This window comes from Zonotrichia albicollis, chromosome 7 (genome assembly GCF_047830755.1).
Source record: "Zonotrichia albicollis isolate bZonAlb1 chromosome 7, bZonAlb1.hap1, whole genome shotgun sequence".
NCBI classification, from domain to species: domain Eukaryota; kingdom Metazoa; phylum Chordata; class Aves; order Passeriformes; family Passerellidae; genus Zonotrichia; species Zonotrichia albicollis.
Window position 1 is genome coordinate 32,220,002 of NC_133825.1, and position 26,055 is coordinate 32,246,056.

Genomic DNA, 26,055 nt, shown 5'->3' on the forward strand with positions numbered 1-26,055 from the left:
GTTAGTGGTTGAGTTTCCAGCCACTGGTGGTGCCATTCCCTCCTGGCAAATCCGGACAGTGAAGCTTATACGATATGTCAGCACATGGGACTTCTTCATTGTTGCCTGTGAAACTGTATTCTGTGTCTTCATCTTCTACTATGTGGTGGAAGAGGCTTTGGAGCTCCGTATCCACAAGTTTAAGTACTTCACCAGCATCTGGAACATTCTGGATGTGGTTGTCATTCTGGTGAGGATCCTTGCTCACTTTTTGGGGGAGGAATGGCAGGAGTGTGTAAGAGCCAAAATAAATGAAGGAAAGTGGAAATTATTCTAGATAAGACAAGAACTGGCACATGTTTTGCTCTAATACTAAAATGAACAGCAGAGTAAATGGACACATGCTCTTCTGTCTGGAAGAACTGCTAGGAGAAAATTCTTACAGATGCCCAAGAGACTGAAGTCAGGGTATCATTCAGCACATCAAGGCGATATTTTCATAGCCCACCACTAGACTGCAGCTCTGAAGTGGGATTGCAATGAGTTCTGTGACATTTAATTTCCATGGAAAGCACAGAAACAGTGATTACTGCAGATTATTCCTCTTCCTCTTTGCAGCTTTCCATTGTTGCCATTGGGTTTCACATCTTTCGCACCACTGAGGTGAACAGGCTGCTGGGAGAGCTGCTGGAGCACCCCAACACCTATGCAGACTTTGAATTCCTGGCGTTCTGGCAGACCCAGTACAACAATATGAATGCAGTCAACTTATTTTTTGCCTGGATCAAGGTACTGTAAGGGATCTGGGAGGTGCCAGGTCTCCGGTCAGGCCTCTCTTTCTGCACAGCTTGAGGGTTGTCTCTTCCATCCCTCTGAGTAAATGAGTGTAACAGCTATAGAACAGAGAATTTTCCTTGAAGTCATATGGTCTGTTTTGCAGTTAACCTGGGCAACTTTTCACCCTTCATTCTGGGGTCAGTTATTCAGAGGTAACCGTCAGGGATATGAGCTCAGACATTGTGGTGTAAAAGTGGTTTTAGAAAATGCTGAGTACCATGTAACTTTGCCCATCCTATACTATTTTGGTATTCTTGAGAATAATCTGCAAACCATATTTTTTTCCATTATGATCATTCAAAGAGCTGGAAATGACTCATCTGTTGACATGGACTTTGCATTTCAACTAAAGCATCTTGGTGTGGCAGAAAGCCACCAAGGGGCTCCTCATCAGCCTTAAGAGATTTGTTCTTATAGCGGTCCCTGTTTATATTTAACTTGGACAAAGGGAACAAAGTCATATGTTTATGAACCCAGAGAAGGATGGTGGCACACCTGGGATAAATGTCCTGAAGATTAAGCCACCATTCCCTAGCCACCTTTCTCTTCAGTACTTTGATCCTGTAGTGAACCTCTTGTCTTAGTAAGCACGTGCATGTGTGAGAGGGACTGACCTAGCTGGTGGTTTGGCCTAACTTTGTCCCCATTCTTCCATCCTGCAGATATTCAAGTACATTAGCTTTAACAAAACAATGACCCAGCTCTCCTCCACACTGGCACGTTGTGCCAAGGACATCCTGGGCTTTGCCATCATGTTCTTCATTGTCTTCTTTGCCTACGCCCAGCTGGGTTACCTTCTTTTTGGGACACAAGTGGAAAACTTCAGTACCTTTGTTAAATGCATGTAAGTGTGTAAGTTAGTACTGTGTTTCCATAATTTTATCAAAATAATTTTAGCTGCTTTCCACTCTTCCCCCCAGTTGCAAATCTCAATGACAATCAGACACCTGTTGTATCTCATTGTAATAAAGCCACAATAGTTAATAAGTTGCTCACAGCCTTCTGGTTGTGACTGACATCTTCATGGACAAAAGAACACAAAAAGAACACTGAGGGCTACATGCAGATTTCTGTTTTTCTGGTGTTCATCAGTAAGGACAAGAGATGGTGGATATTGGTAAGGATGTCTATTTCCATAGAAATCCCACAGATACTGATCAATATATCTGAGATGGAGGTGGGTGCATGAGCACAGTGGAAGGAAAGGAGTGTTGGGGAAGTGAGTTAAAATCCCATCTCAGACAATCCTGCAGTCCATGGGCCTGCTCAAGTAATGTGCGATGTTAATGGAGGTATCTGCTACAACAACGGTTTTCAGCTTGTGTCCCACAGACCTCTGGGCATCCAAGTCTTGCCTTTGAAGGGTCTACAAGAGAAAACAGAGATAAGGAAGCTTGAGATCAATACACTTAAACACCCATCATTATAGGGGCTATGAACTACAAAACGTTGAAGAGCACTATCCAGTTCTAATGTCCCTCCAGAGTCTCACAAACTTTCTTGCAAGAGATGGCTTCATTGAGTCAAATGCCTTTAATCAGGGAAAATTCAGATTGTTTTGGTTTTGACTCCTATTTATACCAAAACACACTTTGAACAGCCTGAATTTATGTGGAAACCATGTTTTATTTTCTTCTTGCTCTAACCAGATCAGCTTACTTCACCCCTGAAATACTATGGATGCATTTAACTTGCCACTCTGGAGTGACTTAGACCCTGCTCTGGTTTGCGCCTGTGCCCATCTGGGCTTCAGGGAGGTTCAGGACTGTTTATGTGTGCCTTTGTGTGACCCTGTGCCCTTTCTTTCCCCCAGTTTCACCCAGTTTCGGATCATTCTTGGTGATTTTGACTACAATTCCATTGACAATGCCAACAGGGTCCTTGGGCCTCTTTACTTTGTCACCTATGTGTTCTTTGTTTTCTTTGTGCTTCTGGTAAGCAACAAAGTCCTTCTTGTGCCTGTATTGAAAGCAGTATTTGAGAGACCCCTCCTGACAATCCCTGGGTTAGGTGAAAATGCTTAAAAAAGGAGTTTCAGTTACAATAGCTTTGCAGTGCAAATAGACCACAGTAGGTAAAGAGTGTGTTACTACAAGTGGGGATTTGCTTATTTAGGGTGATTAAGGGCCATCTCTTAAGGTGAAAACTGAAACTGACTGGCTTCCTAGGCAATGGATGCAGAGGAATGTTCATAATAACCAGGTTAAACACTCAGTGTCAGGAGTCCATATGTAACCTAAGATTTTGCAAGAGAAACCAAAGGTAGTATTTGAGGTAGGAACAAATATACTTTCAGCCACTGCTTTAACTGCAAAAACTTTAGAAAACATGGTGTGGCTGAAGCAGGCCTTTACTTGACCCTCTTTAATTTGCCCAAGAGATATCCCATAGGGATTGTTCCCATAGGGAAACAACTCCTTGTTTAACTAAGTCTTGCACATCTGTGTCTGTTTCTTGCTGTTTCAGCTGCTGGAGCAGGCAGGATGTCTCATGCATATTCATCTCACTGCTTCCCCTTTTCCTAGAACATGTTCCTGGCCATCATCAATGACACCTACTCAGAAGTCAAGGAGGAGCTTTCAAGCCAGAAGGATGAGCTGCAGCTCTCTGACATCTTGAAGCAGGTGATGAATAGTGAAAGCTGTGCTACTTTCTAGCTAAATCATGAAGCATTTTTTGGAAGTCCCTGACCTAAGTGGAATTTACTAGAGAGAAACAGTGGCTGCCAATCCAGACCCCCCTTCTTTGTGTGCACAACAGTCACAATTCCTTTCTGGGATAAATCAAGCTCCCAGACCTTTGCCAATGGGAAGATGAGAATGCAGGTATTGGGTGAATCCTGTTACTTTATGTAGTGTTTCTGAGAGACTTTTCTTCCCAGTATGGTCTTTGGACAAAGCTCTTTCAGTCCTTCATAAAATGTACTTTGATAACATGGCAAATCCTGCTGTGCTAAGTTGAGCCAATTACAGTGGCACAATTCTAGCAGTTAAATCTGTCTTTCCCATGGGCAATTCCAGAAAAGTTCCTGGAAGGTCACAATTCTGCTGTGAGATCAATATTTTACAAGGAATAGTATTTGAGCTGATGTGTTGGGAAATCAGATAAAGGAAGAACTGGGGTGAGAAAAGCAGAAGATTAGCATGTTAGTGTCACTTTGAAGGTGTGATTCTAGTTTGGAAATGAGGTTTATCCTGCAGTGCTTTATTTTTTGCTTGTGGAGAGCTTGAAAACTCCTGCTATTACTTAGCATATGCTCACCTGTATCACACTGCCCACTCTGCTCTACTTTTCACTGTTCTGCGTGCATGATTCTGTGTCTGTGTCTTTGGTCACAGAGCTACAACCGGACACTCACGAGGCTGAAGCTGAAGAAGGAGCAGATTTCTGATGTGCAGAAAGCCCTGCAGAATGGAACAACACAACTGGACTTTGAAGACTTCAAGAACAGCTTGAAGGAGTAAGTGAGTCAGTTTGAGGGATGTCCACTTAGTCCTTTCTCTTAGTAATACAGGTAATTTAAATTTTCTGCTTTTCAAGACAAGAAGAGTGATTAGCTCAGATCTGGGCAATTTAAGAATAAAAAATTATCTTTTCTCAAATATTTAATTTCCTGTTCTAAATAGGATTGTATAACTATCTCTTGCCCATTTGGGATGTTTAGGTTTATCAGTGACAGGAGGAAACAATACACTGATTTCAAAATTCCCACTCTGTTACAGCTTAACTGTATAATTCTATGCTTTGAGCTTTCTCTTTCTATTCATTTGCAGACTGGGCCATGCAGACCATGAGATCACAGCAGCTTTCTCCAGATTTGACAAAGATGGCAACCGCATCCTTGATGAAGCGGAGCAACAGCAGATGAAGCATGACCTAGAGGCAAAAAGGGTAAAAAAATGGGCAAGGAAAAAAAAAATTTTGTTTGGCAGACATCACTGCAAAGTGGCCTCAGGAATCTTTGGGTTTATAGTATGAACTAAGCAGGCAACTAAAATATAGTTCCAACTCCACCTGCATGCAGCTGAATGTATTGTTGCCTGTGAAGCTCTGTGTCATTGACAGTAAAGCCAGCCACAGAGTTAGTATCCATATTTGCAGGAGTTCCTTTGTTTTCCAGGTTGCTCTGAATACAGAGATTGAAAATTTGGGGAAATCCTATGCTGACAACAACCTGGATGAGAATCTGACCTACATGGAAGCAAGGAATAACCACAGCAATAAGGCCACCTGGGTCTCCAAAGAAGAGTTCCAAGTGTATGTTTGTGCTGTCAGTAGTTTAAACACCCAGCAAATGAGGGGTCCAATTTCCTGCTGCTTCCTTCCCTGATGTAACTCTTTACAGTGATGCTGAGCAGTTTCAGTAAGATCTTGTCCCTTTTATCTTGCACATGTGTAAATAAGCAGGTCAGGAGATAGCTGGGACTGTTCTAGTAACGTAGTTTACTTCTTCCTGTAAAAGACTCAATTGAGGAATTTTGCTTTCTGCTTCTTGATTAACCTCTTCAGCTGTCATCTAGCCACAGGCATTATGCTGGCATGTTTCAGGTCAGAAGGTGGCCCAAATAACTGGGTGAGGGAAAGCTGGTACCTTTACAGAAGGTCCTGTAGCAATAAATATCCCTGATTTATAGCCTAGTTGGCCTTTATCCTTCAGTTCCAAGAATAACACTTGACTATTTTCTCCATAGGAGGAGCACAGGATAAACACAGCAGAGTGAATCAGTATATCTTGATTCTGCTACTGAGAAACACTGAGCAAACCCCATAGGGCCATATCAAAGGAGAGGCAGGTGCAATATTTAATAATGGAATTATGCTGTGTCTAGATCCATCCTAAAGAGAACCACTGATTACAGATGAAAACACAGTGTAGCAGTAGGTGACATAATCAGTGATCTGGGAGCATTCACTTCTATTTGAGGTCTCTGGGAGATGTCTGCAGCAAATCCCTTGACTCATCACAGGAAAAAGCTTACAAATGCTCTCCATGTCTCCCTCAGCCTCCTGCATCGTGTGCTGCAGCTGGAACAGTCCATAAACAGCATTGGCTACAAGATTGATGCAGTGGTGAACAAGCTTGATGTGCCAGAAAGAAAAGAGCTGAAGAAGAAGGATCTGTTGGGCAAACCACTGGGTGATGTTAGCAAGGTTGGTAGCCCTCCACCATGCATTTGAACCAGCTTCAGATCAGGTGACTAGCTCTGCTGGGAGAAAAGGCCTGGTATCATCTTTGCTTTTCCAATCTTCATTGACTTCAGATAAAAAGGCTTGGGCAGGGTATATGATCAATCCTTTTCTGTTTAACCAAAATGACATAAAGCCTCTTGTTTTCATGTCCCCACGATTAACCCTAATACCTTTAAACACATCTTCTGGCTCCTTTGAGGCCAGACTCAACTCTATGGGAGTGGGTAAAATTTACCTACTGTCAGTTGCTTTCTAGCTGCTCATCTTCAGGCATTAAAATTATCAAACTGTCCTTTCCAGCAAGAGCAGCTCATGGCTGTTGTGGACTGTGATCTTAACATCTTGCCTGTGGATCATTCATCACATGTGTGGTGGAAGATTGGCCAACCGTGTGCTTATAGCATAACACTGTGACTTTTGCCAAAGAGTGCCCATATTGAGTCAACCAGTGTATTTTGGATCTTCAGCTTTAAAGTCAAAGGCAGCAAGGCATGTGGGAGCCATGTCACTACTCCATGGTTTTGTGGCTTCAACAATGAGAATAGCCAAACAGCACAAAGTGACCTAGCAGAGTCAGAAAGAAGTCTCCCTTTTGCAGAGTAGTCTTGCTATCCCTTTGCATTTGAAAGAGTGCTTTGGGAGGTCCTACTCCTTTGAACATGCCCAAAATCTTATGCAAGTGTTTGCAGATTTGCTGTGCCACAGCATTTCTGTGAAGGTGCTCATAAAGGATGAAAAGGGATGAATCTCTCCTTGTTTGTCTAAAGCTTGAATGTGCATTCATCAGTGTATTGGATCTTTAATAGGCAGGCTTGTTCTAATTTCTGAGAGAATGTGGGAAGATGTTTTAGTATCATGCACACCTTGCCTCTCTCCTACAGTGTTGCTAGACTTCTTGGTAGCTTGCTGACATTGCAGGTCACACTTTCTTCTTGTTCACAGGAGGAAGAAGCCAGTCAGGAAGAGCTGCACCTCCAGAGCCTAGACCAGCTGGGAAAAGAAGGAGAAAGTCGGGGGACAGAACACATACAGAGAAACAACATGAGTGGCAACTCTTCCCAAAATGGGGTCTATCACATCTTGCCCAAGTCAAGTGTGCTGGGGTCTCAGGTGCCCAAGAACTTCTAGCCAGTCTAGAAGAACTTCCAGCCAGTTATAGCAGTGCTCACAGCCCAGTGCTCCCAGTCTGGCTGCCATGGTACCAAGTCACTGTCAGTTGTTCCCCCACTATTAGGATAATCCAGAGAGCTGGACACAGACACCACTCTTGCCAGGAATTCTTAATGTGAAAAATCAGGGATGCTATTCTCCAGTGTAATGATGTATGACATCACAGAGCTAGAACTTCTGTCCCCCTTCACCTTCTCCCCTGTACCATATGTCAGGAAGAGGTGAAATTTGGCACTAGGTGATATATTAGGTTTCTGCCTCTGAACAGGCTGGCACAACATTGTCTATCTAGCCTTCCCCAAAACGTAGGGAGCCCAGAATTCTGACCGTTTGTGTCCAGATAAGCATATTGCAGCTTGCTCCCAACACACGCTGGTCTGCAGGAGACAGATATGGCTGTCACGTAAAGAAAGCAGAATGTAGTCACCAGTGTGAAATGGGAAGAAGAAATGTAGTTTTTTCTACCTGGTTACGGCCAGTTTTGTTCCGTTGTAGTTTGTTTCCATATTACCTTGGTAACCCTCTCTGTACCTTAGCTTCAGGTGTTGAGGAAAGAGGTTACTGGTGCTTAACTGGATAACAATAAGATACAATAAGAGTTGACACCAGTGTAACTGGGAGAAGGTCTGAAATATTCTAAAATGAGAAGCAGTTGGTGGAGTCCTAGGTCTGAGTGTTAGGGAACAAACTTCTAGTTATATGATTTCTAACATAGCTGTTGACAGTAAGAAATATGTCATTTATTTTCACACTCCTTAAATTGCACCTTGCAAACTAGCACCCCATTTATGAAGTTTGATGCTTCTTGTTTTTGTGAAGGAAACAAATTTGCAGTTATGAGCACTGACACCATTTGCATTGAAGAATATTGTGAAAATGAGTGTCAGTTTTTTTACCACATGCAAAATACTTTTTTTCCAAGCATTTTTCTGTTTGCTGAGGCTTCTCTTTTTCCTTGTAATTGGTGCAGGCTATTGCTGCTATTACAGGGCCATTGTAAATATATTTCAAATACCTTAATGACTGATATTCTGCCACAGTTAACCTCAAATAGGGTCCATAGGCTTAAAGCCAATAGAAATGTGAGCTGTACTAGACCACTGCTAACAGTTCTCATTACTGCTACACTGTTTAGTGTGCAGTGCAGTGACAGGTTTAGCTGGGACCTTGTGCAGAAGCATCCTGTATTGCCACCTTTTTTAAGATGGATGTTCACTGCATTCTGGGGAAAGCCTCTGGCAGTGTCTGAAGGGCCTCAGGGTGAGCCCTGTCCTCAGATGGGCCAGGTTTCAGGGCTGCCACAGCCACAAGATAGTCTTGGTAAATTGAAGCAGACTGTCAATCAACTCCAAGGGCCCGCCAGGAGCTGTGAGAAGGAGCTTGTTGCCCAGCCCACAGGGAGCTTAGATTTCAAACAGGAGCTATAGAGGCAGGAACTGCAGGGTCTCATGATTCACTTCCCATCATCAGCTGGTCCTGCTGTTGGGGGCAAGACTGTGAGATATTGCCATGTTTCTTCACTCCCAGTTCCACTGAATTCAGAATTGAGCAGAACGTCTTACCTTCAGCTTTTCTGGCTGAAAACAGAACAATGGTGTTGCTTACATCCTCCTCCTCTCTGCATTGAAGCTATTATCTTGTTCAGAAGAAAACAGCCTGTCAGGAGAACTTCCTAAAATAGGCTTTTTTCCCCTCCAAATTTTAATTAAACAGAAAATTCATATGCTAAACTGTGACTGAACAGAGGAACTATGTGCTCTATAATGGGCTCAAATAGTGCACACAGCCCTTTGTAGTCAATTCATCAGGTCTTCTGTGATTTGAAAGGCACAGAGGAAGGTTCTTATAAATTAATTTGTAAGACCTTGTTTTAGATCCTGGCTCCAGAGTAGACTACAAGTATACCAAGGCATAATTGCAAAGCAAGAAAAAAAATGGCTGCTCTTTTGAGGTCTCTGAAAGTGTCTGCCTTTGCCATGAACTCAAATTACTGGATGAAATTCTGAGTCTGTATTACTGCACAGATAACAAATGCTTGGGATGCTGATCTTTTAGGAACTAAGTCTGGCATTTTTGGAGAGATCCAAGCAGCAGTTGTCTGCTTCAGGTGGCTGAACCTGTGCTAGTAGCCAGTGTAAGATATGTTGCTGGCTGAGGCTGAGCTTCTTAACCCAGAAATAACTACTGTGAGGGTAACAGGATCCTGAAATCAGGTTCTGCCAAGAAAATGAAAGTAAAACTTACGATCTGTAAATCTTGGCTTTACAAAGCCTCAGATTTCTCACAAGGGAGAGCGTTGTTTGGCTGCTCTGTTCAACAGAGAAGGTGACTCAGAACCTCCCTTTCTGCATTGCCCAGTGTTTCTTTCTGTTCCCCTTCTAAGCCAAACCCCAAAACCAGCCCCACACATAACATCCCACTGTGGCAGGGGTGCTGCAGCCACAGCAGCACAGTGTAAGAGCCCTGCCTGTCACTAGACACCAAGATAACCTTCACCCCCTGCTCCTTTCTGCAAGGGACTCCCGTAACTATCAGGGAAGGCAGGTGAAGTGCAGAAGTGTGACAGCTGAACTCAGATCCGTGGGACAGTGACCAAGAGCATCAGACAACCAGCTCCCAAGCACTGAGTCTGCTCTTTAGTCTGCCTGAAATTTGGGAAGCCAGTTTTCCCCTGCAAAGGAAGAACATGGGAGTGTCCACAGGCCACTGCAGCTGTGAGAGATGTCTGCCCCTCACTCCGCCTGTCTCTGGTAAAGGCAGGAGACTCTAGCCTGGTTTGCCAGAGCTCTCCCCTTCTCTCTGGCAAGGACAGCCTGGCAGCTTCCTCTCCCTTGGACTTGGGGGGCAGCACTCAGCCTGCCATGCTGAGGAGCCCTAAACCTGCTCTGGCTGTGATCAGACAAGAACTGCAGGCTATAGTGGTCTCCCAGGTCAGCTGTTTTTCCCCTTCCTGGCAGAAAGACCACTTCCCCCTGTGGTGTGATTTTAGTAGTGCTAGTGCTTCTCAGTGTAAAACAACTTCTGTTACTGGCGTGTGCCTGCATTAATCTCATATTTCATGTACATTTTTATGCCACTAACTGTGCCTTGTCTGTTCTTTGTGCAACTGTCAATTGTGTTTTCCATGCTGGTTGAAAAGTAACATCAATACACCAAATGGTAAGTTCATACAGCTTTTCTTTCCAAATACATGTTGTCAGGCCTCCCATCAGGAGCTGATATTACTTAGATGATACATGCCTGATGGGTTAAGTAAAGTATTTGTTCCTCAAAAAAAAAGGTGTGTGATTGTGTTTTGGTTCAATCTATAGAGCGTAGCCTTCCAAACTGCACTGGACCAGCTGTGCCTTGAAGTGGTTAAAATCTTGGGGAAGAGGTTTGGAGAAGCATAAAGTCCTTTGAAGAGATTCAGCAGTTATCACTGTTATTTATGTTGGCACTAGCAGTGGATGTAGTCTGAGGCCCACTCTGGCAGGTGTGTGTGCTCCTGATCCAGAGCCAAGGGGGAAGGAAAGCGTGTCCTAGCCATGATTTCAAAGCACAAGTGAGGCAGAGAGAGATTCATGGATGTGTGCAGGGAAGGGCATGGCAGTGATGTCCGAGAGGAGGCTCAGGCATTGGCAATAAGCAGCCCCAACCAGCTGTGGCCATGAGCACGGGAAGCTCCTGGTTGTGTCTCCCCAAGAACATGATGCCAATAGTCTTAACAATGAGCAAGCCTAACTTTTCACGTTTTAAAGGAACACAAAAGAAACCCCCCGACCTCCTACAAATACAGCCAAGCTTATCAGCCTGGTTCGTTTTACCAGCAGATGTCAGTCAGCGCTACTCACAACCTTTTGCACCTACAGTCCCTTCTCTTCCATTTTCAATGCACAGAAACAAATCTGTCGTTTGTTTTACTGAAAGAAATTGAGATACAGAAACACTCCGTTCGTGGTGAGAGAGAAAAGACAGAAGCAAAATCCATGGATTCCAACAGGTAATTTACAATACTAGACCCTCACACTTCAGAACTTGTTGCAAGCTTTATCTATCTCAGGCAGGTTATAATTCTCCCTACAACCTGTAAAAAGGATTTGTACAGGTTTTGCTAATTTTTTTCAGTCTTGTGAAAAGCTCTTAGTGAGTGCTATTATTAGCCTGGAGCTGCTGCTAACTGGTCTTTAGCACCAAAGGTTGTTAGCTGGAGGCTGCCCTGCCCCTGTATGTTTTACAGACACACCCTAGAAGGAGTCCTACGAGAAAAAGAGCAACACTGGGGAACAACTATCAGTATTCAGAGTTTATCAGCAATAATGAAAAAGGGAGGGGAGTAGTCAGTACCTGATGATCTAGCAAATTACGAGCCCAGATGATGCGCCATCCTTTTGCTGGTCACACAAACCCTAATTCCAGGTCTCCAAACATGAAAGCAAGGAGCCTGGGAGTGGAGAGCAGTAAAAGTAGCAGGAACTTCAGTGAGTGCCAGGTCCCCATGCCCGGCCTCAGAGGTTAAGGGATGTGATAACGTGAATGTGCTGGGTTTTGGAGAGGCATGGCACAGTTCAGCACCTCTGGCCCTGCTCATGGCCCTTTTATAGAGGTGGCAAATGCCAGGCGCAGCTCATTGCCAGCCAGCCATGCTGTACACATGCGAGGCACTCAGGCAGATGACAGAAGGGTGCCAGCCCCGCGGGGTGTGGTGAGATAAAGCCCTGGCTGAAGAGTGCTGAAGGAGGAGTGCAAAAGTTCAGTTGACAAAACAGAAGCTGTTCAGCCTGGTCTCCAGCCTGAATCAGCCAGCTTTGCTGAGGCGTGCCATAGCAAGTTACCAAGAGAGCCTGTGTGCATGGCAGTAACAGGGCTGTAGAGCACAGGATGCCCCAAACTGCTCTGGATGGTGCTGCTTCCTGGCCACTGTGTCCCCAGAAGATACCAATCGATACTCTGATGGTACACTCACTTCTAGGTGCCAGAAGGCACAGCAGCCTATGAAACAGCCACTCAGAGCAAGATGCAAAGCAGGAACTTGAAGCTGGCTTTGCTTATGCTGCCTGAGAAGGGACTAGGAAGCCATCCCAAGTGATCATTTCCAGTGGCTGTGAGTCCCTGTGGGGTCCTTTTGTGCAAAAAGCATCAGAAATAATAGTAAAGGGCAAGCTCAGAGAGAAAAACTCCGTATCTGTGCACACACACACCTGCAGACCTATTGCTGGAATGTTGCAAACCACCCAGGTTGTTCAGACATGTTTGGAGCTCAGTAATAGAGCAGGCTTTGAAAGCACATACAAAGACTTCTGGAGCAGACAAAAAGGGCAGAGCTTCTTCTCAGTTTCCTACACAATTGAGAAGTGTTACAGCAACAGGAGAAGTAGGCTTTCTGAATCCTTTCAGGAATACTGCCTCTTCTGCTTCAAAGAGTTTTATTCTTTTCAGGCCTAGGAGAGGCCATGCCACCAGCAGGCATTCTTTACCATGAAGAGAATAGGATGACCTTATTGTAAAACAGAACAGATTGTACTTGCTTCTGTTCTCTTACCAAATACTCATGAGGAAGGAGAGATGTGCCCAATGGAACTGTTCAGCATTTGGACATGAGGACCTATTTCCAGGGGCTGGGGTCAGGGTCCTTGTCATGACATAGAACAAGGAACATCAGCTAGAGACCTGTTGTATCTCCTCCATCCTTAGCCTGGTGACCAAGGGTTGTATATGAATGTGTCTTTTCGCATGCTTTAGGAGATGACAGTGATCAATTTCTTGCTCTGTCCCTCTTCTGTGAGTCATTAAGATTTACTCATTGTCCCTTGTCTCCCACTCTGAGTGCCTGGAGGAGCTACCCCTACATGTGCTGCTGTCCTGGTGAGAAGCTAAGCTCAATGTCATCAACACTTGCCACTCCTGGTGTTCTACACCCACGCTCCCATTTACTCTCCATTCACACCTACCTTGGCATTTCTGTTGTGACTCTACCTGCCCTGCCTCCCCTGATTAATGAGTACTACCTCCAGGCCTAGGACACCTCACCAGCCTTCAGTGGCTCCCGGGTGACCCTGGGCTACCCCTGCCCCTTTTGTGTGCACTTGTCATCTCCACTTACACAGCCATTTCCAATGTAGGAGAGAAAAATTTAGTCTGGAGAGGAGCAGAGCAACACAGTCAGAAAACCTGAGCTGCCCTGGCCAAGACAGACTCCAGGCAGTGGCTTTACTGAAAAAGCCAAATATAGAGATGAGTTGGAACATAGTGAAACATAACCAGAGAGGCCAGATGGAAGGTGAGTACAAAGAACTCTGGCATAAGTATCCTAGAGTGTTCTGCTTTTTCCTGCGGCATTACTGGGTGAGTTGTGCAACCAAGTGCTTCCTTCTCTTTGTTCTCCTCTTTGTTACTGCCTTCATCTTCAAGACAAAAATCCAAACATTTAGTCTGGCTTTCTGGTTTGGGTTATCTTTGATAACACTTGCTACCTGGTGATTGCCTGTTTTTCTTCCTCAGTTTACTTGTTTACAAATGTGATTTTCCTGCAGTCTGCATCAGAGTAGGGGACAACTGAGATTTCTGAGCCTTTACACTTTTTCTTTCACCTACTGTGATGCTCTACCTTGTGTCATGGCACAGTAGTTCTCTGTTAAGGTCACAGAGCACTAGTGAGCCTCTAGGAAGGCACAAAAGAAGGGACAAGTCATGGATAAGACAGAGCTATTTTTTATCTCTCCTCCAGAATGCAAGCTGTTTGCTATAATGATATCTCACACTCTTACAATTGTGTACAGTCCCTTGGGGGAAGAATACTCTGCAACTCTGGGTGTACAGCACCTACTGCAAAAAAAAAGTCTGAATGTGTTCAGGGCTGCCACAACAAATCCTAATGGCAGCAGCTCAGGCCTTGGGAGTGGATAAAAGTTAAACAGTTTTTAGGAATGTCTCATAGGGCAGCCTGGACTTTGCTCCTGAGGAAGGAGGTGAAATGCCTACGTAACAATGTGTATGTCAACATTCATGTCTAGCAAGAGAACTGACCTCTGCAGAGCTGAGTTGGGACTGATAAAACACACTAATCCCGTTAGCCTCCTGCAGGCACTGAGGCCCTCAAAAGGGAAGCAGAAGGATGGAGTGCCCATTCCTGACTCACTAATAGCAAGACAAATTGTACTTGAAGGAGTCCTGCACAGGAGTTTGGGTTGAGTGTGGGAGAAAATTGTACTGGGGATTGTGTGTTATGGCCTCTGTGCTTGGTGCACTTCTTGGTCTGAAGTCCTAGGCCCTGTCCTAAAGGCTTGAGAATACTATAGGGGCAGTCAGAGCTGGTGTCTCTCCCAGACCTGCTTGGCTAGAGAGGACATGGGAGCTTTCTTTCTCCTTAGCAGGCTCCTGAACACATTACTAACAGCAGCAGTAGGAGCTATAAAAATCTCAGCACATTTATGATGTCATCTTTTTAACTCCTGAAGAACTGTCATGCTGGTTTAGATGTACTAGGTGCTTTACCTATGACATTCTTGGCTGATTACTTGCTTCACCAGATAATACTTAATTGTGTTGGTCCTATATTTTAATTACTCATTATTTCTGTCAGAATGAAGCCTGTGATATCTCAGTGTAGTGTCATTAGTTAAATAATGATTTCCTTTATTCTTAGATTTGCTTGAACCCTTCCTTATCTTTTACCAATTAAGGATTTAGTGCTACTATGAATTCAGATAATGAAGTAAATGATTAACAAAACTTGACAGAGTCAGACTTCTACATAATCTTGCAAGTCTTGCAAAAGTCAACTTCCCCAAGGCAAGCAACACTTTAACCAAGTAAGGGAGGCTAGTCAGCACTAGCTTTAACATGATGAGCAACAGGGTGGAAAAAAGCATAATGAGTTTTTTTGTGCCTAGAGTGCTAAATTTGTAGATGCACCAGATTGAGTACATGTGTACAGATCTGTACAGGGTGTGTGTTTTAGAGTGGTTTACTGGAGCTTCTGGAAAAGAAGAGCCCAGAAAGTATCACTCAAGCACCATGTCTAATATTGCTATATTTTGCATTGATCTCAGAGCTGCTTTTATACAGTGAGCATTGGGATTTGCTTCTTGATTCACTCATTAGAGAAGGCAATTGCACTTATCATCATACATCTCCTCCTGGACATATTCCTTATACACTCTCTTGCTGGTTCAAGTCCCTGAAATATTCTATGAGCTTTATGAAATTCAGCATTAGGTAGGATTAAAAAACACCCTGGATCCTCAGGTCAATGGGAGCAGCATGCTAAAGAAAGTGGAGAAGCAGCAGGACTCCTCGAAGCCTCACTTTCTGCTAGATCCCTTCCTTCATGCCCAGGATGATATCATGGTCCCTCCTGCTCTGCAACCTTGTAGTGGCAGCCAAATCAGAGGCTCAAGGCAGCAGGAGTTCAGGACAAAAGGAAAGATCTCAAACCTGTGCTGAAACCTGCAGGAGATCTGAAACATGACCCAGGCTGCTCTTTCCTTGCTATAACAACATGTCATTTCAAAGGCTGCAGCATTATTTGTTTAATGTCACTCAGTAGTTGCACCAGGGCATTGGAGCTTGGTGCTTTCTAGGGCTTTACACTGGGCTTATGCTTTTGGTGTCTTTCTGTGAAGACCACATCATTTAATCTGCATAAAGCCTGACAGTTTACAGGGCAAATGCCCCTCTCAGTGGATGAAGAGCACAAAGCTTTGCTGGCATACCTATCAGCCTGCAGAGTGGTGAGCAAGAGAAAAGTACAGTAACATCAGGCTGTCATCAGGCTTGTTGTATTTGTCTTCAATAACTACAGCCCTGGCCACTGTTTTCTGTCCCTGTACTGGCAGATACTTCCCTCAGCAACAGTATGAGTTAGATTGACTGGACTAGTAACATGGTACAGTTGAAAAATACTCCTAATTGGGGTGGGAGATGAAATAGGCTCTCCTTGAAGAAGCCTAGAAGACTGCTGCTTGAAGAGTGGGCTAGAGAAAAGCCAGAGCCTCCAGCCAGATGTAGTTCCTCCCCATATCTGGGGTCTCTGCTTATTTCTTTGTCATTGGGATGAGTTTAGGCACAGGGGACAGAGAAGTGGATTTTCTATTCCATGAAGTGTGGGAGGAGCAGTATTATTTCCCAAAATGACCAGCATGAAGGCACCTACCACCTTTGTCTGAGGAGCAGATGTGCAACTGAAGATGTCAGAAATAACCTGAAGTTTTTAATTGTGCTCCTCGAATGAGCTGTTCTCCTGCACCACTGTGCAGGCACTATGTGGAGCAGCAAGTTCATGACTCAGAAAATACTCACCTTTGTTCCCAAGCACACAGGCTCTGTTTGCCTCACTGTTCCAGGCACGTGACAAGAGACTGCCTCCACAGCTTGTTGAGGGGTAGTAAGTATTTGGGATTGAAATATTTTTGGAGACAGAGATGTGCATGTTTGCTGAAATGCTAGGGCAAAAGTCTTCAATGTAGGCAGATTTTCCCCAAAAGGGGAAGTTAAATCACATTGGAAACATGAACTCAAGTCCACTCAAGACCCATAGAGTGACTGAAGATAGCATTCATCAAGCTTGTGGCAAAACCTGCTCTTCTGAGAGATCTCTAGGGCTATTTCAATACCCTCATAAACCCATCTGCTGACTCCTGTCAGCCCTACAGAGCAATACAGCTTCATAGGATGTGGGTGTCTTCTGCCTAATGCATCAATGGCACTGAGTTTATCATCATACCCTAGGAAGTATGGTGAGGAAAAGAGAGAGGTGAGCCTTTGGAGTTTCCATTATTATTGTAGATTGGATAGACAATCGAGGAGTCCTGCTGCTTCTCCACTGCTTTCTTTAGCATGCTGCTCTCATTGACCTGAGGATCCAGGGTGTTTTTTAATCTTATCTAATGCTGAGCCTTAAATTGATCTAGCAAAAAGTGTAGTTAGGAAAAAGAGCAATGCTGTACTGAGCTGCAAAAGGCAATCAAACCAGAGGCAATAGGACTCGACAGCTTTGCCATAAATTGTATTTGTAAACCATAAAATTGGGCTTTCCTGCATTCACAATATCAAGGAACCTGGGGAGACAGAGCTTATTTGTAAAGACAATAGTGCTTGAGAATGGGAAGACAAGAAGGCTTGACCACAAACTGAAGGAAATCCGATATTCCTGATTTCACACGTTCCCCTAGCTGGGAACACATGGCAGCACGGAGAGGCAACCTGATGGACAACGGGTTGTCAGGCTGTCCTGACGGCCTCCGGGCCCACCAAGGCGCACCGTGCCACGGCAGGGGTGAGGTCCGAGTGGGAGTGTCACCCTGGGGAGGGCTGCTAGGGCGGCCAATGGCCCCGGCTGACCCGGCCGGACTGGCCCCATGCCCCGGGGGTGATGACTTTTCCAGGAGGCGGGAGGGCAGGAGGGAGAGTGTCCCTCCCGTGCCGCGGTGCGCAGGGGCCGCGTGCAATTTCACGGGGCTCCTCGTTTCCGCCGCCCGCTCGGGGGTTCCCAGGGGCGAACACCGCGGCTTTGCCCGCTGCTCTCTCGCCCCGGAAGGCGGGCTGACGGCGCCGGCAGCCCGCGGCACCCCGGCTCACAGGGGCTGCTCCGCGCCGCCGCCCCGGGCCCAGCGCTGCCGGCGGGGGCAGCGCTCCCACAGCGCGGCCCTCACGCAGCCGGGCTCGGCCCCGCGCGGCGCCGGCACCGCCCCGGGGGTCGCGCCGCCCGCGGAGCGGGGCTCCATCACCGCCGCCTTCGCCCGCGACCGGCGGGGCTTGCGTGCCACGGCCGGCACTCCCCGCCGCCGCTTTATGTAACCCGCCGCTCGGACCCGCTTATAAAACGCCGCCAAGGCAGAGCCGCCGCCACTCCGAGTTCCGCGGCAGCCGCGAGGTAACGGCGCGGGCCGGGCCGGGCCGGGGCGGGGGCGGCCGAGCAGCGCTCCTGGCGGGGCCGGGGCTGGAGCTACGCTGCGGGCGGGCGCGGGCTGCGGGAGGAGAGAGGAGCGCGGCCGGCCGGGTCGGGTCCGGGCTCGGGTTTAGTGGCGAAACCGGCCCGCTGGACGTGGGTAGGAGACACAGGGCGGGCACCGCCGAGAGGTGCTGCTGCAGCCCGAGCCTACCTGTAGCCTCTGCTAGGCTTTTCTCGTCCTCGTGCCCTCCGTGCTTCCAGTGCTAATCGGTAGCTTTACAGAACCCTGCCTAAAAGGGTGTACGGTGAACTAAACCGCAGAACCTAGCCAGGACAGATACAAGAAAAATGTTCGAAAGTCTAACAAGGTCTTTGTCCCTAGTGTCACTATCATCCCGTTGTTTTTTTTTTCTCATCATCTGTTGTGCAACCTTTCAAGTGTATAAGCCATCTCTTGCTGATGTAACCAGCATATCCTGTGCTCTTTCCCATGGGCGACTAGCCTTAGAGTTCAGTATAGGTTCAAACTAAACAACCCTTCCTTTGCCCCTGATTTTTATTTTACTTATACAGGAGAAAATTTATGCAACTTGTTGAGCTTTCAGAGATAGGAAGAGGTAGAGAGGGAAGGACAATTTCCATTTCTTTAAACCTGGCTTTTGTGGCTCTAGTTTCCTAATAGGGTGGCCATCTCTCTATCCCTGAGAAATCTACTACTGCTGTAGTGGTGGTTTTACTAGTTACCACCCTCTCAGACCTGTGAGGAAAGAAGTGCAGATGGTGGGAAAGGGGTGGTTCGTGGGATACTTCTACTTTCACACAAAATTCGAGGAACTAGCAGCGGGTGTGTTTGTGGACAGGTCTTTCTCCTTGCTCTTTTAACCTGATGAGCACCTTGGCCTTCTGCAGCATCACAGTAATTTTTAGCATGTGTAATTGTTATTTTAATCACATTGATATTCCTGAAACAGACTTGTGCAGCGAACAAGATGCATGTGACTGGCCTTCATTTTTGTAAACACAAACATTTTTGTTGCTGTGGTTCTTTGTATGGATTCATTAATAGGCTTTCTCTGCTATTTTTGTTGTGGGGTGGAGGGGTAAGCATGTTATGACTGAAGAAGGTGAGCTTGAGTCTCTACAAGTGGTCGCAGCTTCCTTTAGTAATACTGACTGTGTTGCCAAAGATGGTGACTGTCATAGGTAGGCTTGGTTTTGCCTCATTAGATGCACTTTGAGCAAGCATTATTTACTTCAAGAACACACTTCTTGTCCTTAAAGGTTAGTTCCAAATCTGTAGGTTTCTGTGCCTTTGGGGACTGACTACTGGATGTCTTCCGGTGCGGATGCCCATCCTTTTGGAAACTTGGCATGTGTACCGATTGCTGTGGTGTCATGAACTTGCTCTTCCAAGGCACTTTCTGGAGAAATCTTTGTTCACATATCTTCTTCCCTGCATGTTTATGTGTTCTTTGCCTCAACAGATGGGAACTGCTCAAAACAGCAGTGACCTCCGTGCAGTGGAGCTTGGCCTGTGTAACAAGAGCATGATGTCGGACACAAGGTTCGATCACAGCGTTGTTTCTGTTGGAGAAGAGGAAGGAGTGGGCCATTTCCAACGTTCTGTTCCAACACAAGAGTCCCTCCGATCTCCTCGTGGCTCCGTTGTGAGTTTCCATAACATCCAGTACTCCGTTAAGCAGTCCAGTGGATTCCTTTGTAAACGGAAAATCGTGGAAAAGAAGATCCTTCACAATGTTAAGTAAGTGTTTGCTTAAATGGAATACTAGAGGGTAGGAATTAATCTGCTGCTGTGAACCAGTGACCTCGTGTCACCTTCCAGATCCAGCTGTGCTGGTACAGAAATGACTGCCCTCCTGCCAGTCAGCAGTTCTTGTAAGCACTTTGATTTGCTTTTAGGCAAAATAGCTGGGTTATAGCTGAAGCAGTTTCAGTTATTGATCTGAGCAAATTAGGACCAAACTTGTGTGAACTCTTCTGCCAGAAGATCTGAGGGTTCTCTTAACTATGGTTCAAGGTGCAGTCAGAGGAAATGAGCAACAGAGAGCAGTTGTTGCTTCTTTTCAAGACCCTGCTGTCCAGGGAAGACAATCTGTTTTATGTAGATTGCTTTTTATGTCCAGTTCTCATTCTGTTCTGACTGGCAGTCTGGGACAGAAAGGAAGAATGCTTATTGATTTCAGATTTAAGAAGTTTTTAATCTCTGAGGTTTTTCTTTCAGTAACATTTTGTTCACATCTCACATCTACTAAAATCTGCAAATGTGTGGTCCTTGTAAATGTCCTTATTTGTTAACAACTCTTTCCTTCTTCCAGTGGCATTATGAAACCAGGCTTGAATGCTATCCTGGGGCCAACAGGGAGTGGAAAATCTTCGTGAGTACCTTCTGCTCCTTTAAGTGGACAATCAGCTTTTCAAAGTATTTTTGGGATTCTGAGGGTTAGGGGAGATGTGAGGTATCTGCACGCTTAGACCTTTGCATGCCTTTGAGAGATCTGGTGATGCAGCTTGACCTCCTGTCCCTCTGTCAGCCTTGCTGAAGTTCTTGCACCATGACCGTGTCACACGCTTCATCTGCTCCAGTTGGTGCTCCATATTACTGCAGTCATCTTTGATGGTGGCCCAAGTTAAGGAGAACTGGGGTGTTTGGAGCTCAGATGTAGGCTCTGTCCCACTGTGGGGATGGGCACAAGCTCCCCTGAGGCGTGGAAGATGTCACCCCCTCTGAACTCTCTGCAGCAAGATTTCCTTGAAGCTGCTAGGCCAGACCCTTCTGTGACAACTGACAGTAGTATGGTGTAATGCAGTCTGTGGGATGCTCTGGATCCTTACCCCAACTTGGCTGTGGCCTGCTGGTGGGGGTGCACACATTCTGAGTTGTTTGGATGAAGGCACAGAGAAATGCCATGTAGACTGTTTCCATCCAGTGCTAATGCTGTTTTCTCTCCTGTGGTAAGAGAGCTCTTTTGTCACACTCTGACTTTAAGAATGTCAGACACTTGGAAATATGGCCAGGGTTCACAAAGGCCTGTCTTTGTGGTGACCATTGATCTTCTTTTCTAAGGAGACTGCTGGTTAATCAGCATGCTTTCAAGAGCAGCACTTCGTTAGGGCAGTTTACTTATCTGGCAGACAGGCTGGCCTCTGCACTGGCAGTAAGGAGAATCCAGTGATACGTTAAAAAAAATTACTTTCTAGAATTAATCTTAACTCCTGTCTTTACACTCATATGGACTAATTTCCTTGAGATAAGAGGAGTTAGTTCAGTTCTCCCCTGGCTGGAGAGCAGCCTGCAGCGACTCAGCAGGGTGCTTTTGTCTCTGTGCATTTGAGGTTATCTGTAAATACTCAGACCAAGTTTATGTCTGTAGGAGGTTGACTGTTGTGAATTGTGAGCGTCTGTACACTGCCATACTGCTGTGGCACACCGTGTGCTGGAAAATCCTGGATGGACACCAGACTTTGTGTACAAAGAGCTAAAGCATGCAGAGTAGGGGAAGCCCCTTCCTGTGCCCTCTGGTTTGCAGCACACTGTGAGCAGGCTGTAACTCAGTCCTGGCTGGTGGTACTTAACCAGTCAAGGGTAAAAGCAGCAGTTATTGCAAAACCTAATGCCTGGTGTTTGTCTGAAGTCTCCTAGATGTGCTGGCTGCCAGAAAGGACCCAGCAGGTCTGTCTGGAGAAGTGCTTATAGATGGCATCCCACAACCTCCAAATTTCAAGTGCATCTCAGGATATGTTGTGCAGGTGAGTAACTGCCTTCCTGGGGGCCTGGGAGATCTTGGGATGGAAGACCACATAAGAGGAGGAAGCATCAACCACTAGTTTAGGTAATTTTTAGTGATCCCTACAGAGCCTAATTTGATAACTCAGCTGTTACAGTTTTTAGTTTTAATCTGGGATATGGAAGACAATAAGATCAAACTCTTACTCCAGCCTAGTCAAGAACAGAAGTGTGTCTTTCCTCTAGCCACATGGATGCCCAAATTGCTGGGCTACTGTGACTTGGCCTTTGGGCTCGGCCCTGAAGTGCTAGCAAAGATTTTTAAAAAAAGGAGAAAAAAAACATGACACCCAAAATCTCTTGTTAAACTCAGAAGCCGTTCTAGCTGGCAGAAGTAGCTTCAAACTATCAGACAATAATTCTAGGAAATAAATAGATCCCTGCTGTTCTTCCTCTGATTCTAGCTGGCTGTGACAGAGGTCCATTCCACTCGGAGACAGGAAAAGCCAGCTGAATCTACGGAAGTGGGTGGAGGCCTGGACCAATAATAGACCCTCAAAGCCCTGGGGAGCTTGGGGAAGAAGGGGATTCTTGGCAGTTGTATGAGAAGCCAAATCAGGAAACCATCCAAGGTTTTGACTGCAGGCAGATGTGACACAGGCAGCTGAAAGCTGCCAGCTGGGAGGCTCTGCAGGATCCATGGGATGAGACTGATGCTAAATCTTGATCCTGCAGGTCAGAGATCCCCAAATCCTCAGTGGCTGGTGAAAAGCCCGTAAGTTTCTCACAAGTGGTTCCAGTTTGAGACCTTTGTCTCTCAAATGTCCAGAGCAACCAAACATAACTTTAAAATGATAAGCAACTTGGTCAAATGTTAAATGGTCTCTCCCCCTTCCTACCCCATGCAGTACTCCCTGGATCAGTAAAATGGACCGAAAACTAGGAACAACATTTAAATCCTAAATACATAATTATAGGATCATTTTTATGCAGAGAAGCATATAGGCATGCTAAATCATATGTTATCCCTATAAAACTGCTGGTGGTCTCTCCATTCATGCTGAGAGTGAAGGTGTCATGCCACTGTTGGTTATGTTTGGTATTAAGTTAAATTCACAGTTCAGTTTCCAGTGGAGTGACTCAGCAGTTCTGTTGGTGGATCTGAGAGTGGAGAATGGGAGGCCGGGGTCAGAGACTGAGGGGCTGTGGGAAGGGAGGTTTGAAATGCCTAAACCATCTTTGGCAGCGAAGCAGCACATTCTTGTGTTCCTCTGTTAACTCCAGTGCCAAACATGGTTGACTGGTAGATCATGTGTGCTAGTGATGCACTACATCTGATGTGGGCAGAGTCCCAAAGCAGGCAAGAATCTGCTGCCCTGGAGCTTAGGGAATGTCTTCCAAAGATGGCTGATGTAAAAGGCATCTTTCTTAGCAGCTACCCAGTGTTGCAGCCCTTTTTTCATCATATTGTAGGATACAGAATTGGTGCAAATACCAAAGTGGGGGTGATGGAGACGCATGGAGCTCTGAATGGACCTGATGACAAATCTCTTATTTGGCTCATGGTTGTTGCACGTTGCTGTAGGATGCCCATGTCTGTCAGCTGGATAGATTTGATTCTCCCTTAAAGGGCATGTGACTGTTAAAGCTTTTGTAGCCCTTAGAAGAAAGGTTTAGGTCCAAGAGTTGTACATAGCTGAGGCATGGCAGGAGTGTCTTGGTGCAATTTCTTCTCTGAGAAACTGCTTCCAGTGAGGAGCTGGGGAAAGCTCATTGTTGGCAGCTGAACTCAGCAGGTGCTCTGGACCACAACGAGGTATGGCTTGTAACTGGGAACAGAGCTGACCAGGGTGGTTCCCTGAGCGTCTCTACCTTGAGCACTGAGCGCTAGCAGTGTCCTTGGGCTCCCACAGAAGTTTCACTCTACAAAATCACTACCTGCTCTGCCTCACTTTGGCTAGTAAGAAAAATGCACATGCAGTACACAGCAGCACTGTCTGCACTTGAACTTCTCAGCCTGAAAGGAGGCTGAGGGGGTGCTGGGTTTAAGCTGTGGAGCCTGCAGAGCTACAGTCTCCCTTTGACTGCTACTGAACGACTTTGAATTTCATGTCATGTAAAATTTGAAGGAGTTGTCCTTCAGTCTGGGTTCCACTGTGGTACGCAAGCAACTTATGCAGTAACAGCCACTAAGGGACTCCTATGCCCTCTCAGCAGCTGAAGAGTCTTTCCAACTGTCCATTTGTACTTTCAGGATGATGTTGTTATGGGCACGATGACAGTGAGGGAGAACCTGCAATTCTCTGCTGCACTGCGACTCCCCAGCTCCATCAGCATTAAAGAGAAGGAAGAGCGAGTCACCCAGATAATCAATGAGCTGGGATTAAGCAAAGTGGCTGATGCTAAGGTGAGCAGCAAGAACACCTTTCTCAGAAATCCTGCTACCTCTGGAAATTGAACAACTTGTCTCTGGGCAGTATGGTGTGTGTAGTGCAGTTACAGAAAGCCAAACAGGAACCTGACTAAACCATATTGCATGCGAGAAATCAGTCTCCAGCTCAGGAGGGAGCTTGGAGAGAGGTATTTGTATTTGCTACTAAAAGGGGAAGATTTTGGACCATGTCCAGAGTGTTGTATAAATTCAGAAGGGAAAGAGTCGCTTAGTCATTGCATCTTGGAAAGTTGTTCAGTCACTTCCTGGCTTTGTGAAACAAGACAAGAAAATTGTTTTCTCATTTCTGAAAGCTCTGAGGGATGAAAAACTGGTCTTCGATGGAAAAGTTCTGTGTAGAGCTTGTATTAACAGGCAAGCTACCAAAAAAAGGCATCCCCACACACCAATGCCCTCCTCTGAATGCTGTGGCCCCACTTTGTCTCTTGTCAGTGTCATCCTTGTTCCCTGAAGTCATAAGGCACCTGGTACCTCTGAAAATCAGGCTTAGCATGCTGCTACACAGTCCCTCACACTGGGTCAAACTAGAGTTCATTAAAGGGACTCTGAGAGTGAAAATGGCTGCTGGATGTGGAAAGCCCACAAGTCCAGAGCATGTGCTGACTGGGTCTTGTTGCAAATATCTGATTTCTTCTGCATGCAGGTCGGAACTGAATTGATCCGGGGAGTGTCTGGAGGGGAACGGAAGAGAACCAACATTGGGATGGAGCTCATCACAGAGCCACCAGTCCTTTTTCTGGATGAACCAACAACTGGCCTTGATGCCAGCACAGCCAATGCTGTCCTCATCCTTCTGAAGAAGTAAGAGTCAGTGCTTCAGTGTGTTGCAATTTGGTTGTCAAATCATTAGTAAAAAAAGGAATGTTCTTATGACTGAGTAGTTCTAGTCCTCCTTTAAAAAACAAAAACATAAAAACTAGACAAATGTACTCAGAAGTAGTGGTAAATTATTTGTTTGGGTCTCTTCCAAAGCCTTTTTAAGCTTATGGGAATCTTTCCACAGCATGCATTGGATTGGAGCCCAAAAAGCAGATGTAGCTTGGACAGCTTCCCTTTGCCACAACAAAGAGTGGACTGGGAGGTCAAACCTTGTAATCATAATTTCTTGGCCTTCCATCTGAGTCTATTACCCAACAACAGTCTTGAGCTCAGATAAAACTTCACCTGCAAATTTACCCTAAGTGTTCTGTGTTTTGGAGATGAGGTGTCTTCTGACAATTAGAATAAAGTTACATGCAAGGAGGATGAAAGAGGGTAATTTAATGAGAATGGCTTTCTAATCCTGCTCCTGGTGTTGTGGCAAGTTGTCTGATTTTGCTTGTGGGCGTTGCTTTGGTCTGGGGTTTGTGGATATAGGTCTTTGATCATCAAGGGTCCTTGTTGGGCATCAGTGCTAAAGCACTTGAAAGAGCATCTGACAAATTTCAAGGAAAACTTGGTTTGAATTTTCTTAAGAGTAAATCTTCAGCAGAAGAGCTAAGAGAAGTCTCATCTGACCAGACTTCCAGAGCCTGATAAGTACCACCTGGTATTGCCATTGATCACAGTAGGACTGTTGCAGTTAGGTGGACATCTGGTATAAAAAACACATAAGGAGGGTTTATACACAGCTGTGGCCTCAAGCTTTGCTACCAACAGACAACATCATACTTTGGCTACCTGGGCTGCAGTGATGGTCTCCTGTAATGATGGGTGCTGTCTTGCAGGCAGCATCTGATACCGTGACAGAGAAGGGAGGGAAGGTTTTTCTGGGTCAGAGCCCTGAGAAGTTGCCAAGTATTTGTCTTGGATTTTGATACTTGGGGTTTGCCT

The 26,055-nt window shown here is 45.7% G+C and overlaps 2 protein-coding genes and 1 long non-coding RNA gene across 7 annotated transcripts in view; 2 read left to right on the forward strand and 1 right to left on the reverse strand.

Annotated features, from left to right (window-relative positions):
- The window catches only part of PKD2L1 (polycystin 2 like 1, transient receptor potential cation channel), a 29,382-nt gene extending 18,927 nt beyond the window's left edge, over positions 1-10,455 (forward strand). For all 4 annotated transcript variants that reach the window (XM_074544898.1, XM_074544895.1, XM_074544896.1 and 1 more), the window contains 10 exons: positions 1-229; positions 598-768; positions 1,479-1,660; positions 2,630-2,750; positions 3,342-3,440; positions 4,155-4,276; positions 4,590-4,707; positions 4,937-5,073; positions 5,820-5,967; positions 6,949-10,455. In XM_074544898.1, the coding sequence (XP_074400999.1) occupies positions 1-229; positions 598-768; positions 1,479-1,660; positions 2,630-2,750; positions 3,342-3,440; positions 4,155-4,276; positions 4,590-4,707; positions 4,937-5,073; positions 5,820-5,967; positions 6,949-7,134 (1,513 nt within the window). In that variant the 3' untranslated portion in view covers positions 7,135-10,455. The remainder of the gene's footprint in view (positions 230-597; positions 769-1,478; positions 1,661-2,629; positions 2,751-3,341; positions 3,441-4,154; positions 4,277-4,589; positions 4,708-4,936; positions 5,074-5,819; positions 5,968-6,948) is intronic.
- On the reverse strand, positions 168-18,582 carry LOC113460878 (uncharacterized). The gene is made up of 3 exons (XR_003382740.2): positions 18,258-18,582; positions 6,870-6,996; positions 168-2,182 (listed from the first exon to the last, which is right to left on the reverse strand). It is a non-coding gene; the product is annotated as an uncharacterized LOC113460878 (long non-coding RNA).
- LOC102063576 (broad substrate specificity ATP-binding cassette transporter ABCG2) overlaps positions 17,312-26,055 on the forward strand; it is a 19,022-nt gene continuing 10,278 nt past the window's right edge. Inside the window, exons 1-6 of one of the 2 annotated variants that reach the window (XM_074544900.1) lie at positions 17,312-17,431; positions 19,531-19,808; positions 20,383-20,442; positions 21,700-21,814; positions 24,046-24,198; positions 24,887-25,044. In XM_074544900.1, coding sequence (XP_074401001.1) covers positions 19,531-19,808; positions 20,383-20,442; positions 21,700-21,814; positions 24,046-24,198; positions 24,887-25,044 — 764 coding nt within the window. In that variant the 5' untranslated portion in view covers positions 17,312-17,431. Of the gene's footprint in view, positions 17,432-17,555; positions 18,029-19,530; positions 19,809-20,382; positions 20,443-21,699; positions 21,815-24,045; positions 24,199-24,886; positions 25,045-26,055 lie in introns of those variants that run through there. The other variant, XM_074544899.1, reaches the window with a different exon arrangement.